The 18538-nt window shown below is 37.1% G+C and overlaps 3 protein-coding genes across 3 annotated transcripts; all 3 read left to right on the top strand.

The window, feature by feature from the left end:
* The first annotated feature begins 389 nt into the window (after positions 1-389).
* tmem33 (transmembrane protein 33) lies at positions 390-5592 on the top strand. The gene is made up of 8 exons (XM_041990705.1): positions 390-486; positions 1349-1415; positions 2411-2505; positions 2616-2803; positions 3252-3319; positions 3565-3698; positions 4023-4106; positions 4646-5592. The coding sequence occupies exons 2-8, from the start codon at positions 1368-1370 to the stop codon at positions 4773-4775; spliced, it is 747 nt and encodes a 248-aa protein (XP_041846639.1). The 5' UTR covers positions 390-486; positions 1349-1367; the 3' UTR covers positions 4776-5592.
* Positions 5593-5932: 340 nt separating this feature from the next.
* Positions 5933-12903, top strand: bbs7 (Bardet-Biedl syndrome 7). The gene is made up of 19 exons (XM_041990704.1): positions 5933-6456; positions 6592-6657; positions 7349-7411; positions 7501-7676; positions 7779-7965; positions 8061-8133; positions 8227-8334; positions 8562-8692; positions 9345-9429; positions 9645-9747; positions 9841-10033; positions 10116-10190; positions 10283-10351; positions 10587-10726; positions 11087-11251; positions 11465-11574; positions 11673-11776; positions 12067-12190; positions 12297-12903. Exons 1-19 carry the CDS (start codon positions 6421-6423, stop codon positions 12428-12430), a joined length of 2142 nt encoding a protein of 713 aa, XP_041846638.1. The 5' UTR covers positions 5933-6420; the 3' UTR covers positions 12431-12903.
* Positions 12904-13713: 810 nt separating this feature from the next.
* ccna2 (cyclin A2) lies at positions 13714-17230 on the top strand. Its single transcript, XM_041989304.1, has 9 exons — positions 13714-13786; positions 14095-14322; positions 14836-15091; positions 15204-15310; positions 15412-15635; positions 15727-15931; positions 16060-16173; positions 16422-16555; positions 16643-17230. The coding sequence occupies exons 2-9, from the start codon at positions 14110-14112 to the stop codon at positions 16692-16694; spliced, it is 1305 nt and encodes a 434-aa protein (XP_041845238.1). The 5' UTR covers positions 13714-13786; positions 14095-14109; the 3' UTR covers positions 16695-17230.
* The last annotated feature ends 1308 nt before the right edge of the window (positions 17231-18538 follow it).

An 18538-nucleotide genomic window follows, 5' to 3' on the forward strand; every position in this document is an offset into this window, starting at 1 on the left:
TGGGTGACGGTAATTTAGGCTAACTCCTTCTAAATCATGTAATGTAGTCTAGCATATTCCCTTGAAAAAAATCTAATATAACCGACAAATTTGTGTACATACACACTGTGACTATATAGTTCTATATGGACGATAGACCATACAACGGCTTTCTGTTCAGGGATGACGAGCAGCTTAAAAAGGATCAACTGACATTAGAGAAATAAAAACGAATCAAAACAATTATATAATATGTCCGATTATTGTTGTAGTTTGCCCATTTCAACAAAAGGAAAAAAAAGTGGCATTTCACGTCTATCGCCACTAGAAGGAGTTGTTTCCTGTGTAATTCTAGTGCTATAGCTCTTAAAATATCGCGAGAGGAAGCTCATTTCCTCGTTTTACAAGGTCAGCTGATCATTTACCACTTACAGTAGTGACCAGCAGCTACTTGTCACATTTAAGCTAGCACTCTGCGGAATTGTTCGACGTTGTAGTACTGGAAAGGTACATTTTGTATTACTGCTGCATACAGTATCAACAAGCGTTATTTGATATGTACAGGCTTTTTGAAACAGACAGGATGGCTTATGTTTGCTAGCGTAACCAGGGTAACAATTGTTGGCAGGGAAAGGTTTGGAAGCAAATGTTAGCAGAGGCGGTAGCTGAAAGCTAGTAACGATGGTAACAGAATATGCTAGACCCACCTGCTTTTAACACGAGGTGCTTCTCCGTTAAACCTAGCGAAACATATCTAAATATTTCCTGTTCTTTAGAGTCGGTATTTTCGCCTTGTAGAAGTCATACATTGATATTTTTATTTAGTTTTCTTTTAATAAGGAAATCCTTTCTCAAATAAGCTTAGGCCAGATGGGCTGGTGAGCTAGCTTGTCACATCATATTTCATACTCTGGATATCCAGGACAAAACTTGAATCCACTTTAGTTTCTATATTGTCATTCCTTTCGAGATTTAACTTAAACTGTTTGAATGGTTCTTGTATTAAAGTAAAATCTTTGTCGATGTTCAGAGACTGTGCTATTCTTCTGTATCATTTTAGATAAAAACCGAATTTTTTTCAAATTTCCTAAAACATTAAGAGACATCTCAAAATTGTAAAATTCAAATAAAGACAAATAATGTATTAGCAAAGCAGCAAATCCCCACTGTATATTAGGTCATAGTCTGCTTTAGCTGTTGTATGCTTTTCAACTAATTTGATCAAATACTGTTTAAAATTACGTTGTTTTACTTAATGGCATGCAACACTTGTAATATTGAGGTTATAATTTCAAACTGTTCTAAGAAAGAAAGAAAGTTCACATAACAGGTATTGGTGTTCATCATGATTTTTCGTTTCTTCCAACAGAGAGTTCCCACTCCCAAACATGGCTGACACAAACCAACAAAACCTGCCTCCCCAACCTGGGCCTGTGGTAAGTTGGTTATAACCCCAAATGTACATCTTCAAGCTAAGGGTATGTCAAATAGCATTTTCCTCTAAGTGATAAGCTGCAACAGGGAGCCACTTTTTATCTCCCTTATAACTTCATAAAAAAATAAGAAGAAAAAAACACTGTTGACTGTACTGTTTACTGTAGCCCTCCATTCTCCAAAATTCCACTGTTAACATTACAAGAAAAAGGAGTCTTCCACATTGTCCACCTTGTTATCCTTCATACTAATTAGAGCCAGCTTGAGTCTGTCCCAGTGTATGTTTTAAAATAATATTTCAGTGATGTGATCAGAGGAGTGACTTGAAGTAGCATCAGCAGATTACGTTTGCATTCTACCCTTTTAACAGATGTTCACAGTCACTCTGTAGGTAAGCTTTAGTGACTTGAATTTGACTCTGGCAGCTAGTGGAGTTCAGTAAGATGTGGTGTGACCAGGCATACTTTGTTGTGTTGTCAAACACATGATTTGCTGCCATGTTCTGTAGTGGTGTTGGATTTCACTTTCTCCATGTCAGATGGTGATCATGTGATAAATCAAGTCTAATTGTCTTTTTAAAATGTTTGTAAAGATCTCCAAAATAATTTTTTTTTTTTTTTTTTTTTTTTTTTACAATTTGAGTTTAAACAAAATCTGAAATAGAATCTTTCTCTAGATATGTACACACACATATATATGTATATATATATATATATATATGTATATGTATGTATGTATGTGTGTGTGTATAATTTTTTTTTCTTTTACTGTGTAGAAGAGGAAAAAAAAGTAATCCAGAGCATAATCCTGCATAATATCTATTTTAACATGTTGCCTTATGGCAATGGTGGCCTTTTACATTCTCAGTTGTTCTGTGTGAATCATTCTGACCTGAAGTGCATAAAACTTTACATGCCTCTGTCATAAGTGACTATATATGCTACCAGTTAACATTTGTGTTTTTCTCTCACTTTTTTTCCCTTCATTTTTCCCTCAGCAATTTTTAATGAGCAACAAGCTGGAAACTGCAATGTGGCTTTCACGTCTCTTTACTGTCTACTGCTCTGTTATGTTTATTCTACCAATCTTGGGGTAAGTTTACTTGGTGAATATAAAAAAAAAATCTGCTAAGGTTGTCTGCTTTTAACAGTAGTCTGCTATAAATTGACTTAAGAATATTTCTTACTGTTTGTGTATTTCAGGCCATATGCAGCAGCTAACTTCTATCAAAGAGCCTTGTTAGCAAATGCCCTCACCAGTGCACTTCGGTTACACCAGAGGCTTCCACGATTTCAGCTAAGCAGAGCTTTTCTGGCTCAGGCTTTGCAGGAGGACAGCTGCCATTACTTGCTCTACTCACTCATCCTAGTCAATTCTTACCCCATCACAAGTATCCTTTCACCTCATACAATTTCTTAGAGTAATTCTGGAAGCCTAAAGTACATGCTGTGTGAGTTTATTTATTATTAATTAAAGCAATAGAGAACTATTTCTTTATTTGTGCGGCTCCAAGATTAATGTCTAAATGTTTGAAACTGTTTCTTGCTGGAAATAAAAGAATTTGATGGCTAGAAAACAAGCTTATAAGCTAAATTGTTATAAAAAATATTTTTCCTCTTAAGTCAGGTTGTTTTTGCAAAAGATTTGTAATTTATGAGTTGTAGTGTTTCTTTTCTTATGATGGTGTGTTAGGATTTCTGTGGGGCACCTCAGAGAAGTTATCAATTGGTAAAATTGGTAAAATCTGTTGCATTTTCTGAATCCCAGCTTTGTCCTTTGTAAAAGCACAAAACGATTTTATGATGTAAAGTAAGAAGATCCTTAACATCTGTGCCCAGTGAGCATCTTCCCAGTTTTCCTGTTTTCTTTGCTTCATGCAACTACCTACACAAAGAAAGTCCTTGATGTGAGTAACAACCACTGATCAATTGACATAGTGGCTTTAAAGTTGTTTATCAAAATGTACAGTATGGCTGAAAGCATGCATGCAGCAGCCAAATTGTGTTTGAAGTATCTACTTAATCAACCAACCAGAGATGTAAATGTAACTCAAAAGTATAAAAGCTAATGAACATTGATGTAACTTCCTTCTGTGCTCCATTGAAAACTTGTTCTGCAGTTTTGTTGTTTCTGACTCTGTTTTTCTTGCAGTCTATGGGGCCCACCAGCCTGATGTTTATCAGAAACCTGCTGGACAAACTAACAACCAATCAGCAGAACATCCTGAAGTTTATCGCCTGTAATGAGATCTTCTTAATGCCTGCTACCGTTTTTATGCTCTTCAGGTATGTTCACAACTCAAGTCTAAGTCTTCTGAGGACATACTGTATGCTATTAATCTAGCAATTTATATCTGTGCCACTATCAGTGTGGTGGAGCTACTGATAGTTGACTGTTACTTCATGCTCAGTAATTAGTATTACTGTATTTTACTGTAACGACCAAATGCATGTTTTCACAACAGTATTCATATGTAAATGTTATGTGGGATAATGTGTTACTGCATTGTCACATTATAAAAATGTTCTCCTTGCATGTTGCAATTTAGATGAATGTGTAAAATATTCTTTAAAGTGTTTATCAAACACATTTTTTTTTCTTGTGAACAGTGGCCAGGGAAGCTTGTTGCTGCCTTTTATTTACTACAGATTCCTCACCCTCCGCTACACATCCAGAAGAAATCCATACTGTCGGTAAGGTCTTCAATATAAAACAATGTTATCATTTAATATAATTGTAAATTATATTATTGTAAATGTAAATCATTTAATTTTATAATGTAGCTTAATAATTCAAAATATTGAAGTAAAAATACAGCAAGTCTGTTTATTGTGAACACTGCCTAAACAAAGTATTAGTTTTCAAAACAAGTAATGTAGAAAGTGTTGAAACTCCTTTGTCAACACACTTCACAGGTGTAGTTACTAACGTATTGTGTCAGTCTGTACACTGAATATTGTGTTTCAGTCTGAGGTTTTTGGATTATAAGAGGAATGCATCAATGCTGATGAGAGATTCAGTCGTCTGGGCTTATGCTAAACCACACGGCAATGTAAATTGTAAATAATGGCATAAAATAATATAAATTTGTGTAACTTTGAAAGGGTTTAAAGTTTAATGACTTCATTTTTTTCAGCTGGATGATTTTGAGCAGCTGTTTAAACAGAAGTTAACAAATATGTTGGAGGTTTCTTGATCATCTTTTTTTATCTTTCTTCCTTTTCCCTCCCAGCACCTTGTTCACAGAACTGCGAATTCTTCTGGAGCACTTCATCATGAAGCCTGCCTGTCCCGCCTTTTTCAGGAGAATGTGCCTCAGCAGTATCGCCTTTGTCAGCCGCCTCGCTCCCACGGGAGTCTGATTTTTTTTTTTTTTTTTTCCCCCCCAAGCCATGTAATATGTGACTTAAACTTTGATGGGGACAGGCATTGCCATCAATGGAAGAAACTTTGTTTTGAATGTCAACTTTGCAGTCTGACCTCCATATTTTCTGTAAATTTGGGTACAGTTGAAGAGGATCCAGTAATGCACTGAAGTGTCTTAGTGATATTTCTTTTTCCATGTTCTTAGTGTGACCTCATTCAAGCACTGGAGACCCTCCCATTTTATGTTCCCTGAACATATTACAGTTGACATCAGTGGTGTTTTCTGTATCAGCTGGTTTCATTTTTTCTTTTCATGTCATTATTTATTCATGAAATTGTTTATTCTGTGATTACATGTTAACATTCTGCGATTAGTAACTTAATGAAAAAGTGATTCTGCATAATTGAAATGGCCCATTTGATTAATATTCATGTACATTTAATTTTCCATCTTATTTCTTTTGTGCAAAGTATCTGTTATAATTTGTCTTAATGCCTGACTATAGATGTTTTTTTTTATCTATTCCAACTACCGACTCTTAACAGCATACTAAATTATGTAGCTACGCTGTCAGTATGGGTGTTAAGCTGAGAAAAATATCTACTGTGTTACCAAACATTTTATTGTAGGATTTATGTTAATTTACACAGTGCATGTTGACTTTTTAATGCCTCCTGACCTTGTTTGATGACAAATCAATGTTTCTATAGTTTTCAAGCTTAATGCCTGCTTTTAAATTCCATCACGTTTTAATGTGCTTATTTGCCCACAGACTTCACATTTCTATTATGAAAATAAAGTTATTGCTTCGATAACCTGGTAAAAGAATGAATAGTTACTGGGCTTTTTCTCTTTTTTTTGTCATTATATGGAATATTTGCCCATCGCATATTTAAAAGTACATTTTAAGTCCGAATCACCTTACTTGCTGAATACTTTTTGTGTGTAAGAAACTGTTCTGAAAAACAGTTATAGTATGCAAACCTTAATTGTAACGTATCTCTAGTATCATTCACCGGCTTTCAACACGGTAGTAATTGAGGATGTAAACTAAATTTGTAGAGTTTGTGTGTGTGTATGAAGTTTGAAGCGTTCAACAAATGCAAAAAATTGGTAAGACAAAAAAAAAGAAGAGTCCAACCAATCCGTTTTTAACTTGAATTCCCTTCATTCACTGTCATCCAATAGAATCACAGTTTGTTTGAAGCTTTAGCGTTACCATTGGCAACATCAACTGCGTACTAGCGCATATCACACAGTTATCACTTAACATTGGAAAAAAAAAAAAAAAAAAAGCGTTCAAACTGCTCAAACACACGTAGTGACTTGTTTAGGGTGTTTGATTTAGACCATTCTGTTAAAGATGATTTCCGCTCATTGAAGAAGACAGCTGGCTGGGAAACTAATCGTGTTAGCCAATTAGCTTGCTAGCTAACGCTAGCACGTAGAGCTAATCTTCTTTCCTAAAATAATCCTTGTCTCAACCGGCATCATTGTCCTCTTATAATTCGTCTGTGTTTTTTTTCTCTGACAAGTTATAAACTGACCAGAGTGGACTGAGGCTAATGTTTCCTGTAGCTGTGTGACCTGATAGCTTACCTGGAAGATTTGCATCACACTTTTCAAAGTAAAGAGAGAAGATGGAGGTCCACCTCAGTAGAGTTGATTATATTCAGGTAACACGAATTATAAACAGTTTTTTTATAGGATTGTTCTACTCTTTTCATGCTGTAGTTGCTATTGAATTAAGTCTGATTCTGAGTGTCGTTTTATTATTATAACTGTGTACATGTTCTTTCCTACTTCCTCAGGTTGGTGTCACATCCCAGAAAACTATGAGGCTACTTCCAGCATTGGGGAAAAAGGCAACCCAAAAGGTAATGCTTTTAATTCATGAGCATGGTCAGTGTTAAATTATGAACCTTATATAAGGGTTTTTGGTGCATATTATTTTTCTGTAAATCCCTCACTGTTGTTGCAGTTTCCATTTTTGATTGACATCTAACATCACATTTTATAACCAAATTTAGACCAGATTTAGCTCTGTTACTCTGATATGAAAAATAAGTCCAGCTGCATTTTTTCAAGCTGTTATGGCTAAAAAAATTAGTTATTTATATGAAGAAAATGATTTTATAGTGGGTTGCCGCAGATTAATTTGTGTGTGATGTATAATTTCACGTCACTTGACTAAAAATAGAATAAAAGCTCTTGATTCATTACAGTCTTTTAGTTGGGGGATAAGTTGTACAATCACCACATCATCATCCCTGAACTTCCACATGTCCGTTCTTTCAAAACAGTTCTGTAGACAAGCTGTAATTTCATCTGTTCACACTTACAGAGTTTTTGCTGATAGCTTACTCTTTTTGTGTTGGCTAAGAAAAGTTTTTAAGATAAGCAGGGGACCTTTGAATTATGAGAAGATTTGTAGCTGCCAAGAACGTTCTTGTAAATATTGTCCTGGTTGTTTCTTCCTGTGGCTGGAATTTGAAAATGTTATTGCAGTTAAGGGAAAACCATTTTATTTCCGTTATCATGCTTGACTGGGGCCCTGTTGTGTTTCAGGTTGCTATTGCAGATCACGATGGAATACTGACATGTTTTGGAATGAAAAAGGGAGAAGCGGTGGTGTGTTGAGATTTTTTTATTATAAATCAGCTATGTTGTTTTGAAATAAAATGTTTCTGCCAAATAATGTATTTGACTCTCTTTTTCAGCCTGTGTTTAAAACACTTCCAGGACAGAAGATTGTCAGAATGGGCCTTGGAGGTGCTGTGGGAACTCCCCAGGAGAAGATCTTTGTCTGTTCTGGTTCTCAGGTCCGAGGATTCACCAAGAAAGGCAAACAGTTCCTCACCTTTGACGCCAACCTCACTGAGAGCATTAATGCCATGTAGGAACCATTTCTCCTTATTTTGACTTAACTCTGCTTGACTGACGTGTGGGACTGTTTGATCTTTGCCATTCTGAGTAATGTTGACAATGTCTTTTACAGGCATGTTTCAGGGGCTGACCTGTATGTGTGTGCAAGTTACATCTACAACCACTATTGTGACTGTAAGGATCAAGACTACTTCCTCTCTGGAGACAAAATCAATGATATAACATGTGTTTCCTCAGAAAAGCTCTTTCGCCTCATCCCAGTCTTGGCTTGTCAAGATCGAGTTCTTAGAGTCTTGCAGGTAAGCTAAACTCAGATTTAATGTTCAGATTTCAGAATGTTTCCAGTCACATGGTATTCGAGGTATTTTCTATGATATTTGTCTAATAATTACAGGGATCTGAACTTGCATATGACATTGAAGTTCCTGGTCCTCCATCTGTTTTGGAACTGTACAGTAAAGATGGAGGTAAGTCAGTTTGTCTGTTTTGCTGTGTATTAACAGTAAAACGTAATACTGCTTCATTTAGACCAAATGTAACGTCATTGATTCCTTTTTCAGGAGAGGAAATCCTCTATGGAACCACAGATGGGAAAATAGGGTTGGTCCAGATTGGTGATCGCTCAGCTGCAACAAAGTGGGAGATTGATAATGACAAAAAGAAAGGAGGTATATTTTATTGTTCATACTAGTGTTTTGCATAATTTAGCTATTTATCTAGTTATAAAACATTTCACGCAGCGAATGTTATTTGAACACAGGAGATATTTAAATTCTGTTGTGACTAAGACTCTAAAATTACATTTCTGGCTGCTTTATTTATGTACAAACCATAAGCCATTTATGTTTTGGTTCAACTTATCACAAGACTATGAATCATTTTTATCTTCCCTCAGGAATTCTTTGCATCGACACATTTGACATTATTGGAGATGGAGTAAATGACATCCTTGTGGGCAGGGATGACGGCACAGTTGAGGTCTATGGTTTTGACAGCTCTAGTGAGCCCACCTTACGCTTTGAACATGTAGGTTTGTTTTTTTTTTGGTTTGTTTTTTTGTTTTTTGTTTTTTTTTCTGGCAAAATATTATCAGTAAGTAGATTTATCTGTACGTTTTTCCTTCTACCTGTAACCGAGCCCTACTATTAAGCTGGCTAATTGATGACAGTATAAAGTTTGTTTGTAGCAAAGTACAATTGATTCCTGAAAAAAATGACGAAAGACATACATTTTAAGTAACATTTTCCTTAACTCACTTGAAGTGAAAATTGTCTGTCCACTTCCTTCCATCGACTTGTATGTAATCACACCACATTTCGCTGCACTTGGACTAAACACACCATTACGAGCAGCCGACACATTAGGTTTGTGTTTCATTTTAACCTTGTAAGTTTAACTTAGGGCGTACAATGGATTTTAATGTGTTAAAGAGTTGCAGTATATATGCTTAAAGTCTGAGCTTTCAGTGTCCCAAAGCTTAATCTCTGAAAACCTGGCATGATCACAAGTGGCTGGTAAATTCATAGCATGATGGAGAAGGAAGTAAAGGTTGGCGGTTCAGATATTAGCAGCAAAAATTTTAACAAGATGTTGATCCATTTTTCTTTTGTTTACATTTTTACTTCAACAAAAAAGTTTCTTTCATTATTGGCCAAAATTTCCCTTTTCTTGGTTGCAGGTGTTGTCCGAGAGTGTGACGTCGATCCAGGGTGGCTGTGTGGGCAAAGAGTCTTATGATGAGGTCTTGACTGCCACTTACACAGGTTAGATGAGATTGTTTTCAAAAGACATACAGTGAGTTTATACATTTCTTCTCAGAAATGGAAGCGAAAAAGGGTTGATCGTCCCATTCACCTGGTTTTCTTCACTTTTCATTTGAGACATTGCCACTTAAACTGTTCAGAATTCAAAAGGATTGAAACTCTATTTCAAGTAAAAAAGCTGTAGTTTTCAACACAAGCTCCTTTCCTTCTCTCAGGATGGGTAACTGGTTTGACCACCGAGCCCCAGAAGGCTGAGGGTGGTCCAGGAGACGAGGTCAGGATGAGCAAGGAGACACAATCTAAAGTTGAAGCACTCAGGTAGAAACACAGTAATATACTATTTCTTTGGTTTAAGTAGGATTTCAAAACAAACCTGTTCTTCACTCAGTCATATTGTTTGATGCCTTTTAGGGCAGAATTGGAGCAGCTTCAGGTTAAAGTCCTCCAGGGACGTGAACAGTACCAGCAGACCACTCAGTCAAGCACTGCTGTCTCAGCTGTGCCCGTCTTCAGCATCAACGACAAGTTCACTCTTTGCCAGGACGATGCCAGCTACAGTCTCACGTTGGAGGTGCAGACTGCCATTGACAACCTGTTGCTTCAGGTACATGCAGCAATTAAACACTCTGATGTCAGAATGTAACTGTAAATTTGCAGAATTTAACTTTAATTTTGATCTTTTACAGAGTGACGTGCCCATAGACCTGCTGGATGTGGATAAGAACTCAGCTGTTGTGAGTTTCAGTGAATGCGACTCAGAGGTGAGCTTTGTAATCTGTTTATAGGGCAGACATTGTGCACAAATAAAGCCACAAACTTACTTTTGAGGCCTGACTCCTTATTCTGTTTCCAGCAGCCTAATGGGAACTTCCTCTTGGCCACCTACAGATGTCAAGCCAACACTACCAGACTTGAGCTTAAGGTAATCATATATCTACAGTATTTCTGTCACTATTGTATTTAAAGTCATAATACAAGAGTTGGTTTAGTTTTGTATGATTGTGGTTTCCTGATACTTTCTACTGCCTTTATGTTGGGGTTATGTGGTGGCTGTATTAAAAATGGCTACCTACCCCATTTGTTAAAATTACTGTACATATAATTTAGTCCATCACTGAAGAAGAATGTGTTTAATCCACAATTAACTCCATTCCTAGGTGAGATCCATTGAGGGACAGTATGGAACCCTACAGGCTTACATTACACCAAGACTGCAGCCCAAGACCTGCCAAGTCCGGCAATACCAGATCAAACCCCTGTCCCTGCACCAGCGGACTCACAGCATAGACCCAGACAGGTGAAGATTTTAGTTATAAAAATTAAGTAAAAACTGGATTGATTGCATTTGAAAGTATATTCAGATCACAGAGGTATGAATTTAGATTTGTTACACTAACTCTAAGTTGAAGAGTTATCTTAGATGAATTGTTGAAATGGACTATAAAAGATATTATTGACACCAGAAATGATTAGTACAGTGTTTTTATATTCTTCAATAGATTAATAGATTTGTTTCAAAGTTGACAAGTTAAGAACAGTAATGTAAAGTTGGTGTCACTTGCTCATGTATTGTTTTTATTCTGTTTTTCTTTTTTTTTTTTTTTTCTGTTTTTTAATGAACATTATCTCTTGTTTTGACTCTATGACTTTGTTTCAGACCCATGAACCGGCTCAGCCTGGTGGGACAGTTCAGTTTTGCAGAGATCCATTCTTGGGTGGTTTTCTGTTTGCCAGAGGTGCCTGAGAAAACACCAGCAGGAGAGAGCATTACTTTCTATTTCCATAACACGTTCCTTGGCACACAGCTTGAAGCCACATACTGGTAAATACTAAAACTTTACACTCTTTAAAATTGTTAAAAGATTTCCAAGGAGTTGAAGTATGAATTAAATTCTTCATTTTGTTAGATTTTTTTCTTGCCAAATCAAGTCTTTTGCACAGTAAAGAGTTAAAATATTTACACAGTTCATTTAAATCTTTTATCGTTAAATGTTTTTGATAATAACCATGTTTATTTTCTGTATGTCTATATCAGCAAAGGGGAGGGCCACTTCAAGTCCGACAACATCTCTACCATCTCCATTCTGAGCGATGTTCTCTCTAAAGAAGCTACCAAAAAGAAAATCAATCTAAACGTTTCATATGGTATTTTATTTTTATTATTTAATTCTTTTTATTTATTTTTTTGTTGTTGTTGTTTTGTAGATTTAAAAATAATAATTACATGTTTATTAAACTTTTAGATATTAATGATGACTCTGTGAGCCACACCCTCAGGATGATCCATCCAAAGCTGGAGTATCAGTTGTTGCTGGCTAAGAAGGTTCAGCTTGTCGATGCTCTGAAAGTAAGTATGGATTAGAAATTGCCTTTTTCTTCAAATAAGAAAACAAACTTTAACAAACTGGCCACTGATGGCCATTCCTACATCTGCTTCAGGACCAGAATTTAACACAGCTAGAAGACAACTTGAGCCTAAAAATGATCATGTGCACATTATTCATCTTTAGTAAAAACAAAATTTGTCCCACACTGGTCTTTTGTGTGTGTGTGTGTGTTTTTCCTAATAATAGTAAAGGTGTTGCATATATATTTGTCCCTAATTTATATCAACGTCATTCCCTTTGTGGTTTGCAGGAGCTTCAGGTTCATGAAGGGAACGCCGATTTTCTCGTCCCAGAGTATCGCAGCATCTTGGATGATTCTTCTAATCTTCTTGAGGAATACAAGAAGCAGCCAGCACACCTGGAAAGACTTTATGGTGAAGTTTAACTGTCACATCTCGCCAATAATCATTGCCTCTTCGTGTCACTGTTAAGCATGTCAGCTTCAGTAATCTATATCTTTTGTGTTTCTCTTTCCTGCAGGAATGATCACTGACCTCTTCATTGACAAATTCAAGTTCAAGGGCCAGAATGTGAAAACAAAGGTGTCCTCATTGTTGGAGATCCTTGATAATTATGAGTTAAATTCACTGCTGGATTTTTTCAATGAGGCATGAAATCAGATAGACAAAATTATTTTATTTATCTCTGTGCTGTTTTTGCATTGTAAATATAGCATTCTTGTGATAGTAACAGTTTGTGTTAGTGTTGTTATATTTTCATTTAGAAACTGTTCTTACAGTGCTGGATGTTTAAGTTATAATATTTTTTTATAGTGTTGTACAAGTGTACAGTACAAGGATTATTCTCCAGGTTCCTTTTTATGTTGAATGCTTTATTTTCTGTTTGAAAGTTCACTAACAAAATATAAATCTTTGAAATTTACGTTTTTATATCATTTCCAAAGGACTTTGAATACCCCATATTGATAAAAAAATAATCTGATAATCTTATGCTATGATAGATTATTGTACTGGAAAAAGAAAAAAAGTTTTGGTATAGTGATACCATATTTGACAAAGGCTTAGTCATTTTTCTACATGACATGTTTGAGTATAATTAATTAAACCGTTATCACTGTAATAATTCATTAATTGCAAAACATGGTTTCCAGGTGTGGCTGATGTGTTTGTTTTTTAATCATATAATATCACATACACAAGTATAAATCTACCGCTATGCTCTTTTATCTGTATAGAAAACTAAGTCTGAAGATTCAACATTCAAATATTATATTGTGTGATGTCATATTATATCTACATATGATATTTTGGAGGGAAATGTCATGTTTATTTTACAACTTATGACAGATAGATAGATAGATAGATAGATAGATAGATAGATAGATAGATAGATAGATAGATAGATAGATAGATAGATAGATAGATAGCAGCATGTATTGGCACAAATACATACAAAGATTACTAACAAAAGGCAAAAGAAACATACAGATCTATATATACCAGAAAGTAAACTAAATATACAAATCTATGTACAACATATCCAAAACAACAGTGCAAGAGAGAATAAGTTAGCAGAATAGGCTATAGAAATATATAAATTTAAATAAGGATGTGCAAAATCAAATCTAAGAAAAACAATGTGCAAACCACAATAAATTTTTTAAAAGTACAATCAAATGAAAAGTGGTTAAAAGCAACAGATAAAACCTGTTTTCCAGGCAGGCCCTAACCTTAAACAATTAGATTTTCCATTTGTTGAGTATCCTGTGTTGTAACAGCTGATTTTCCTATATAACGCTCCTGTTAGGAGGTAATCTTTGTGACAAACCGGTTTTGAATTTTTAATTATACTAATTTGGGCTATTTCAGTTGCCGTACAAGTTTGACGTCACTATCCACGCTCTCTACGATTGGTTCGTTTCAATACTCGCGGGCTACTTGAACTGAAAAACCAGCCTCCTAGTACATGTTTCTGTGTAAATGGATCGTGGTTAGCTACTCTGTGCACAGGTTAGTTTTCGTTTAAAAATATACAAATATGGCAGCTTGACGTTCTGGTTTTAGCCAGTCTGCAAGGAGCTGCATATTTTGTTTTTGTTTGCTCGGTACTAATACCGCATTTCCGAGTGTCGTTGCCATCTCAACTGTTTAGTTTTGATTGTGACTCCTAATTTTCGCAATCGGGATACCAGCTAATGCTCGTTTCCCTTATAACTGCCCACACGCGGTCTTTTGTTACGGATTTCTTTCACGAAGAGCTACCAACGCTTGTGTTTTTGCTAATTAAGTGGAGACCGGCAAACCTTTTTGTTTGAAAGGGAAGGAAGAGAAAGATGTCCCAAGCTAACAGGCAAGGAAGCGCGGCTAACGAATACCGCAACCAGGAGAATATGCTGTCACGGCTCAGAGGCTCGCTTAAATCGCGAGCTGCTGCAAATGAAAACCAAGAAAACCTTCCACCTAAACAAGCGGCAAACAGAACCGTCTTGGGGGCCCTGCAGAACAACCAGCGGAGCAAAGCCCAAAACCAGCGCGGCGCAAAGCAGGTAATAAAGCTGCATGGTTTGCTAGTCAAAGCTAATCTGAACTGTTGGGTTACTGGGGTGCTATTAGTTTTGGAGGCAACTAACTTAAAACTGCAAAGTGAAACAAATGTGGGTGACTCCCGCAGCTCTGAACAGTTTTAACAAATTCAGAAGTGTTTTACTCTTAATGCTACCGTTTCCTTATTAGTCCGCCATTTTAATATCAGTCAGTTCAGTGCTGTGGGTTTTTCTTTATTTTTTTACAGTCGGGTTTTCAAGCTTGCATATGACTCTCTTGGCCTGTGGAGTTCTTCCCGCAATCAGTAATGAGTTTATTGATCCTGTGCAGATATAAGTAACTTAAATTCGCTATATCATTTAATACTCTGCTCTCACTCCGCTTTAATTTACACCCACCTCCCCCCATACACTTTTATTTTTAATTCACAATATGGCGTGTTGACTTGTATGCTTTTTTTTTTCCAGTATAAGGAACTTATTGAATCTTCTGAAACTGCCTTGTTATGCTTTCAGGAAACCTCTCAGCCATTGTCCTGTAAAAATGAAGATTTTGGCAAAAGCTGCTTTGATAAACAATCTGCCAAGCAACCTGCTTTCCAGATCCATGTGGATGAGCCTGATGGGGCCTGCACCAAAAAGCAGGTGGCTGAATCCATCAAGGTAAAGCCCACATTGGAAAGTTCCCCTCTTGGAATCAGCAATGCAGTTGCACAGCTCCGGCAGCCCCTGGCTACAATTGATATGCCATCATCAATGGATCTCAGTTTTGGTAAGATGTAAGATTTTTGGCAAACTGTTGGTTGCAAAAGAAACTTCACAGCAGATCAGTAAGATCTAGTCTGAGTTCTGTCTGCAAACTAATGGAAAAATTCATTGTTTAGATTCTCCCATGGACATGTCTGTGGTTGAGGGGGAGGAAAAGGCTGTTAATGTAAATGAAGTCCCAGAATATGCAGCTGAAATCCACTCATACCTGAGAGAAATCGAGGTGAGATGTGGTCACTTTACAACTGCTGTCCATATAGTTGCATCCCCTGGTTGATGGACTTTATTTTTGATGAATGTTGTTTAACATTATTGTCCCCATAGGTGAAAACCAGACCAAAAGCAGGTTACATGAAGAAGCAACCTGACATCACAAACAGCATGCGAGCCATCTTAGTTGACTGGCTGGTTGAGGTTGGAGAGGAGTACAAGCTCCAGAACGAGACACTTTATCTTGCCGTTAACTACATTGATCGCTTCCTGTCTTCAATGTCTGTCCTAAGGGGCAAACTTCAGCTCGTTGGGACCGCTGCCATGCTGCTGGCTTCGTATGTATTAAGTCTTATTTGTGTATATATATATTTTTTTAAACTGACCATTTTATTTCACCACGAGAATTTTTTATTTTCTCTCTTGCAGGAAATTTGAAGAGATCTACCCTCCTGAGGTGGCAGAGTTTGTCTACATCACAGATGATACGTATACAAAGAAGCAAGTGTTAAGAATGGAGCATTTGGTGCTTAAAGTGCTCTCCTTTGATCTGGCAGTGCCAACAATAAACCAGTTTCTCACCCAGTACTTCTGCCACCAGTCTGTTAGCAAACAGGTGGAAAGCCTGGCAATGGTGAGGCTGAGTCAGTTGAATGCATACAAAGCATTTGCACATGTCCAGCTATGCTGTTTAACAGCTTTTAGTTGGAGGCAGATTATAATTTGAACTGCATGCAGCTTAATCTTTCTGTTCTCCTTCAGTACCTTGGGGAACTCAGCTTGGTTGATTCAGACCCCTTCTTGAAATATCTGCCATCACAGACGGCTGCTGCAGCCTACATCCTAGCTAACAACACAGTGACTGGTGGTTCATGGGTAAGTTCTCATTGCTTAAAGGGCAACTCTACACTACAGAATATGAAGTTACTGAGCAAAATGCCAATCATCTTGGCTTCAAAGTTTGGGGACATGTGGGTGGTTGTCATTGGATGTTTGGTGTAACATAGCAATAGTTTAACCTAAATGTAGGTTGGCATCCAGTCTTGTCTGAGTAGGCCCTGCACATTTTTGACCAACCCTCTGTAGTGGGCAAATTATTCAAACTTGTACTGTCTGCTCCTCAGCCAAAGTCCTTGGCAGAGAAGACTGGCTACATCCTGGAAGATCTCATGCCGTGCATTGAGGATCTTCACAGACTGTACCTCAATGCTGCTCAGCATGCCCAGCAGTCTGTCCAGGAGAAGTACAAAGGCTCAAAGTAGGTTGCTAATGGGTTTGTCATTACTCTTGCAGCTAACTTGTTCTCTAGCTATCTGGCGTAAACTTTCTAAACTTTCTTTCACAGGTACCATGAAGTTTCTGCAATCGACGCCCCAGCCAAACTGCAGTTGAACTGACTCATTTCCTTGTTGTAGCTGTGCATCCCTTTTTTTTTTTTTTTTTTTTTTTTTTTTTTTCTTGGACTTTTGTGTAAATTGTGTGCACCAACTTCAAGTAACAGGTCTGCTCCTCTTGAAGTAGTGCTAGATGTTTTTAGATTAGTTTTTAATATTTTTTTTTTTTTTTTATATATATATATACACTGAAGTCCATTGTTCAAGCCAGACACTACAACAGTTGTTGGCTAATCAAGCAGTTTTCATTGTTTGACTTTTAATCAGACAAATGCAGAGGTCTCATTAATCTAAAATGCTGCTTTCATCTACAGTGTCAAACTCCTCAACCTGTGAACTTAAACACAGACAATTGTGACATTTGTTTTTTCTTTTAAACCTAATGTCAGGTTCAACTATCTCACCTCACTGGATGCAGATTAAAGACCATTTGTCTTGTCATGGAGTCATCGTCTCATTGCACTGTCAAGTTGTTGGCTTTTGAGGTGCGTTTTTTGTACTGTAAAATATCACTTGTAAATAAAATCATTTTAAAGTAACTATTGGTACATATTTATCTTGAACTCATGAGGGCAGCAGAGGACAAGCTTTCAGAGTGTTTCACATATAGGAGCATGGTTAAAAAGAACTTGAGGTTGTGTATATAAAAATTCAGATTAGTGACTAGTCATGAGTTTGCTTTCTGTCATAAGTTTGAGTTAAAACTAGTATTTGCATGTGTGGGCTTCTGAGTACTTTATAAATGGATGGACAACATTCTTGGACATGTATTTGCATGTATAGCAGATCTTTGCAGTGCTTTAAAATAATAGGTAAACAAAGGAGAGACTGGCTCTTAAAAATGAGCAGGAAATCAATTAAACAATGAAGTCTTGCTAGCAATTTCACTAAACATGACTGGTAATTAAACTACATAGTAAATGGCAACTAGTGTTTTCCACTTCATCAGTGACTGAGTTTTCCCCCTGTAAATGGGCTGAAGGCAGCCAATGGCTTTGCAGGGACCCCCCTTCCCCTCCCCATAATAAGGAGGCTGGCTTTGTGCTAGGCGTCAGACAGCAGGAAGGCAGCCAGCAGCAGAAAGGATTTTCATCACAGAAGAATGCACTTCCCCAATGTCCATGCACTTGATCTCAACAGGTTTGCGTTATCACTGATGGCACACACTTGTGACTAACTGGAATAAAACCATGGAAACGAATGGAATTTAATGCAACCAAGCTGGTTGGATTCTTGTATGGTTCCTGCAGCTTCAACGCAGCATCTGCCCAACCCCTGAGAAGACCCGAGTGTGGATAGAGAGCAGCTTTTGCTCCCTAAAACCCATGCCTGCCCCCAAAAAATTCCTGGTGGCATCCACCTCGCTGCCCCTGGCGCTGGGCTGGGGATGGAACCTGAGCTTGTACGTGGGGATGCTCTTTGGGCTCCTGATGCTCATGATGATGCTTCTTTGGTTGCTCTTTAAGCAGCTCAGGAACTCTGTGGCCAAATCAATCCTGCAGCCCGTCCGCTCTTTCAGACAGCCTTGTTCTGATCAGAGGTTGCAGCGTGTGTTGTGAAAGATGGAACAAACATATCAAAATACTGCCAGGACTGGGGCATTTTGGAGTGCTTGGCTGTGCCTTTGCTGATTCATGTAAGAAAAATGATTTGTGTTGGACTCATGCTTATTCTGTCTCATGAAATAATAAACATGTTCCTGTTTATAAGAAGCACAGTTTTATATTTTGTCAGCTTTGAAGATACTAAACCATTAACTTTACTAGAAAAGTATGAAATTAAGTCTTAATAATGCAGTTAATCATTTGCAAAAGCATATCTTTTCATGTCAGCAATGAATTTACACA

This window comes from Melanotaenia boesemani, chromosome 7 (assembly GCF_017639745.1).
Source record: "Melanotaenia boesemani isolate fMelBoe1 chromosome 7, fMelBoe1.pri, whole genome shotgun sequence".
Taxonomy (NCBI): Eukaryota; Metazoa; Chordata; class Actinopteri; order Atheriniformes; family Melanotaeniidae; genus Melanotaenia; species Melanotaenia boesemani.

Bases quoted from the DNA above. Each gene is read 5' to 3' on its own strand.
- ccna2 (XM_041989304.1), top strand. From the start codon at position 14,110: ATGTCCCAAGCTAACAGGCAAGGAAGCGCGGCTAACGAATACCGCAAC. The intron at 14,323-14,835 runs GTAATAAAGCTG...TTATGCTTTCAG, and splicing joins ACCAGCGCGGCGCAAAGCAG to GAAACCTCTCAGCCATTGTC. The intron at 15,311-15,411 runs GTGAGATGTGGT...TTGTCCCCATAG, and splicing joins CATACCTGAGAGAAATCGAG to GTGAAAACCAGACCAAAAGC.
- tmem33 (XM_041990705.1), top strand. From the start codon at position 1,368: ATGGCTGACACAAACCAACAAAACCTGCCTCCCCAACCTGGGCCTGTG. The intron at 2,506-2,615 runs GTAAGTTTACTT...TGTGTATTTCAG, and splicing joins TTTATTCTACCAATCTTGGG to GCCATATGCAGCAGCTAACT. The intron at 4,107-4,645 runs GTAAGGTCTTCA...TTTCCCTCCCAG, and splicing joins AGAAGAAATCCATACTGTCG to CACCTTGTTCACAGAACTGC.
- bbs7 (XM_041990704.1), top strand. From the start codon at position 6,421: ATGGAGGTCCACCTCAGTAGAGTTGATTATATTCAG. The intron at 7,677-7,778 runs GTAGGAACCATT...TGTCTTTTACAG, and splicing joins ACTGAGAGCATTAATGCCAT to GCATGTTTCAGGGGCTGACC. The intron at 7,966-8,060 runs GTAAGCTAAACT...TAATAATTACAG, and splicing joins GAGTTCTTAGAGTCTTGCAG to GGATCTGAACTTGCATATGA.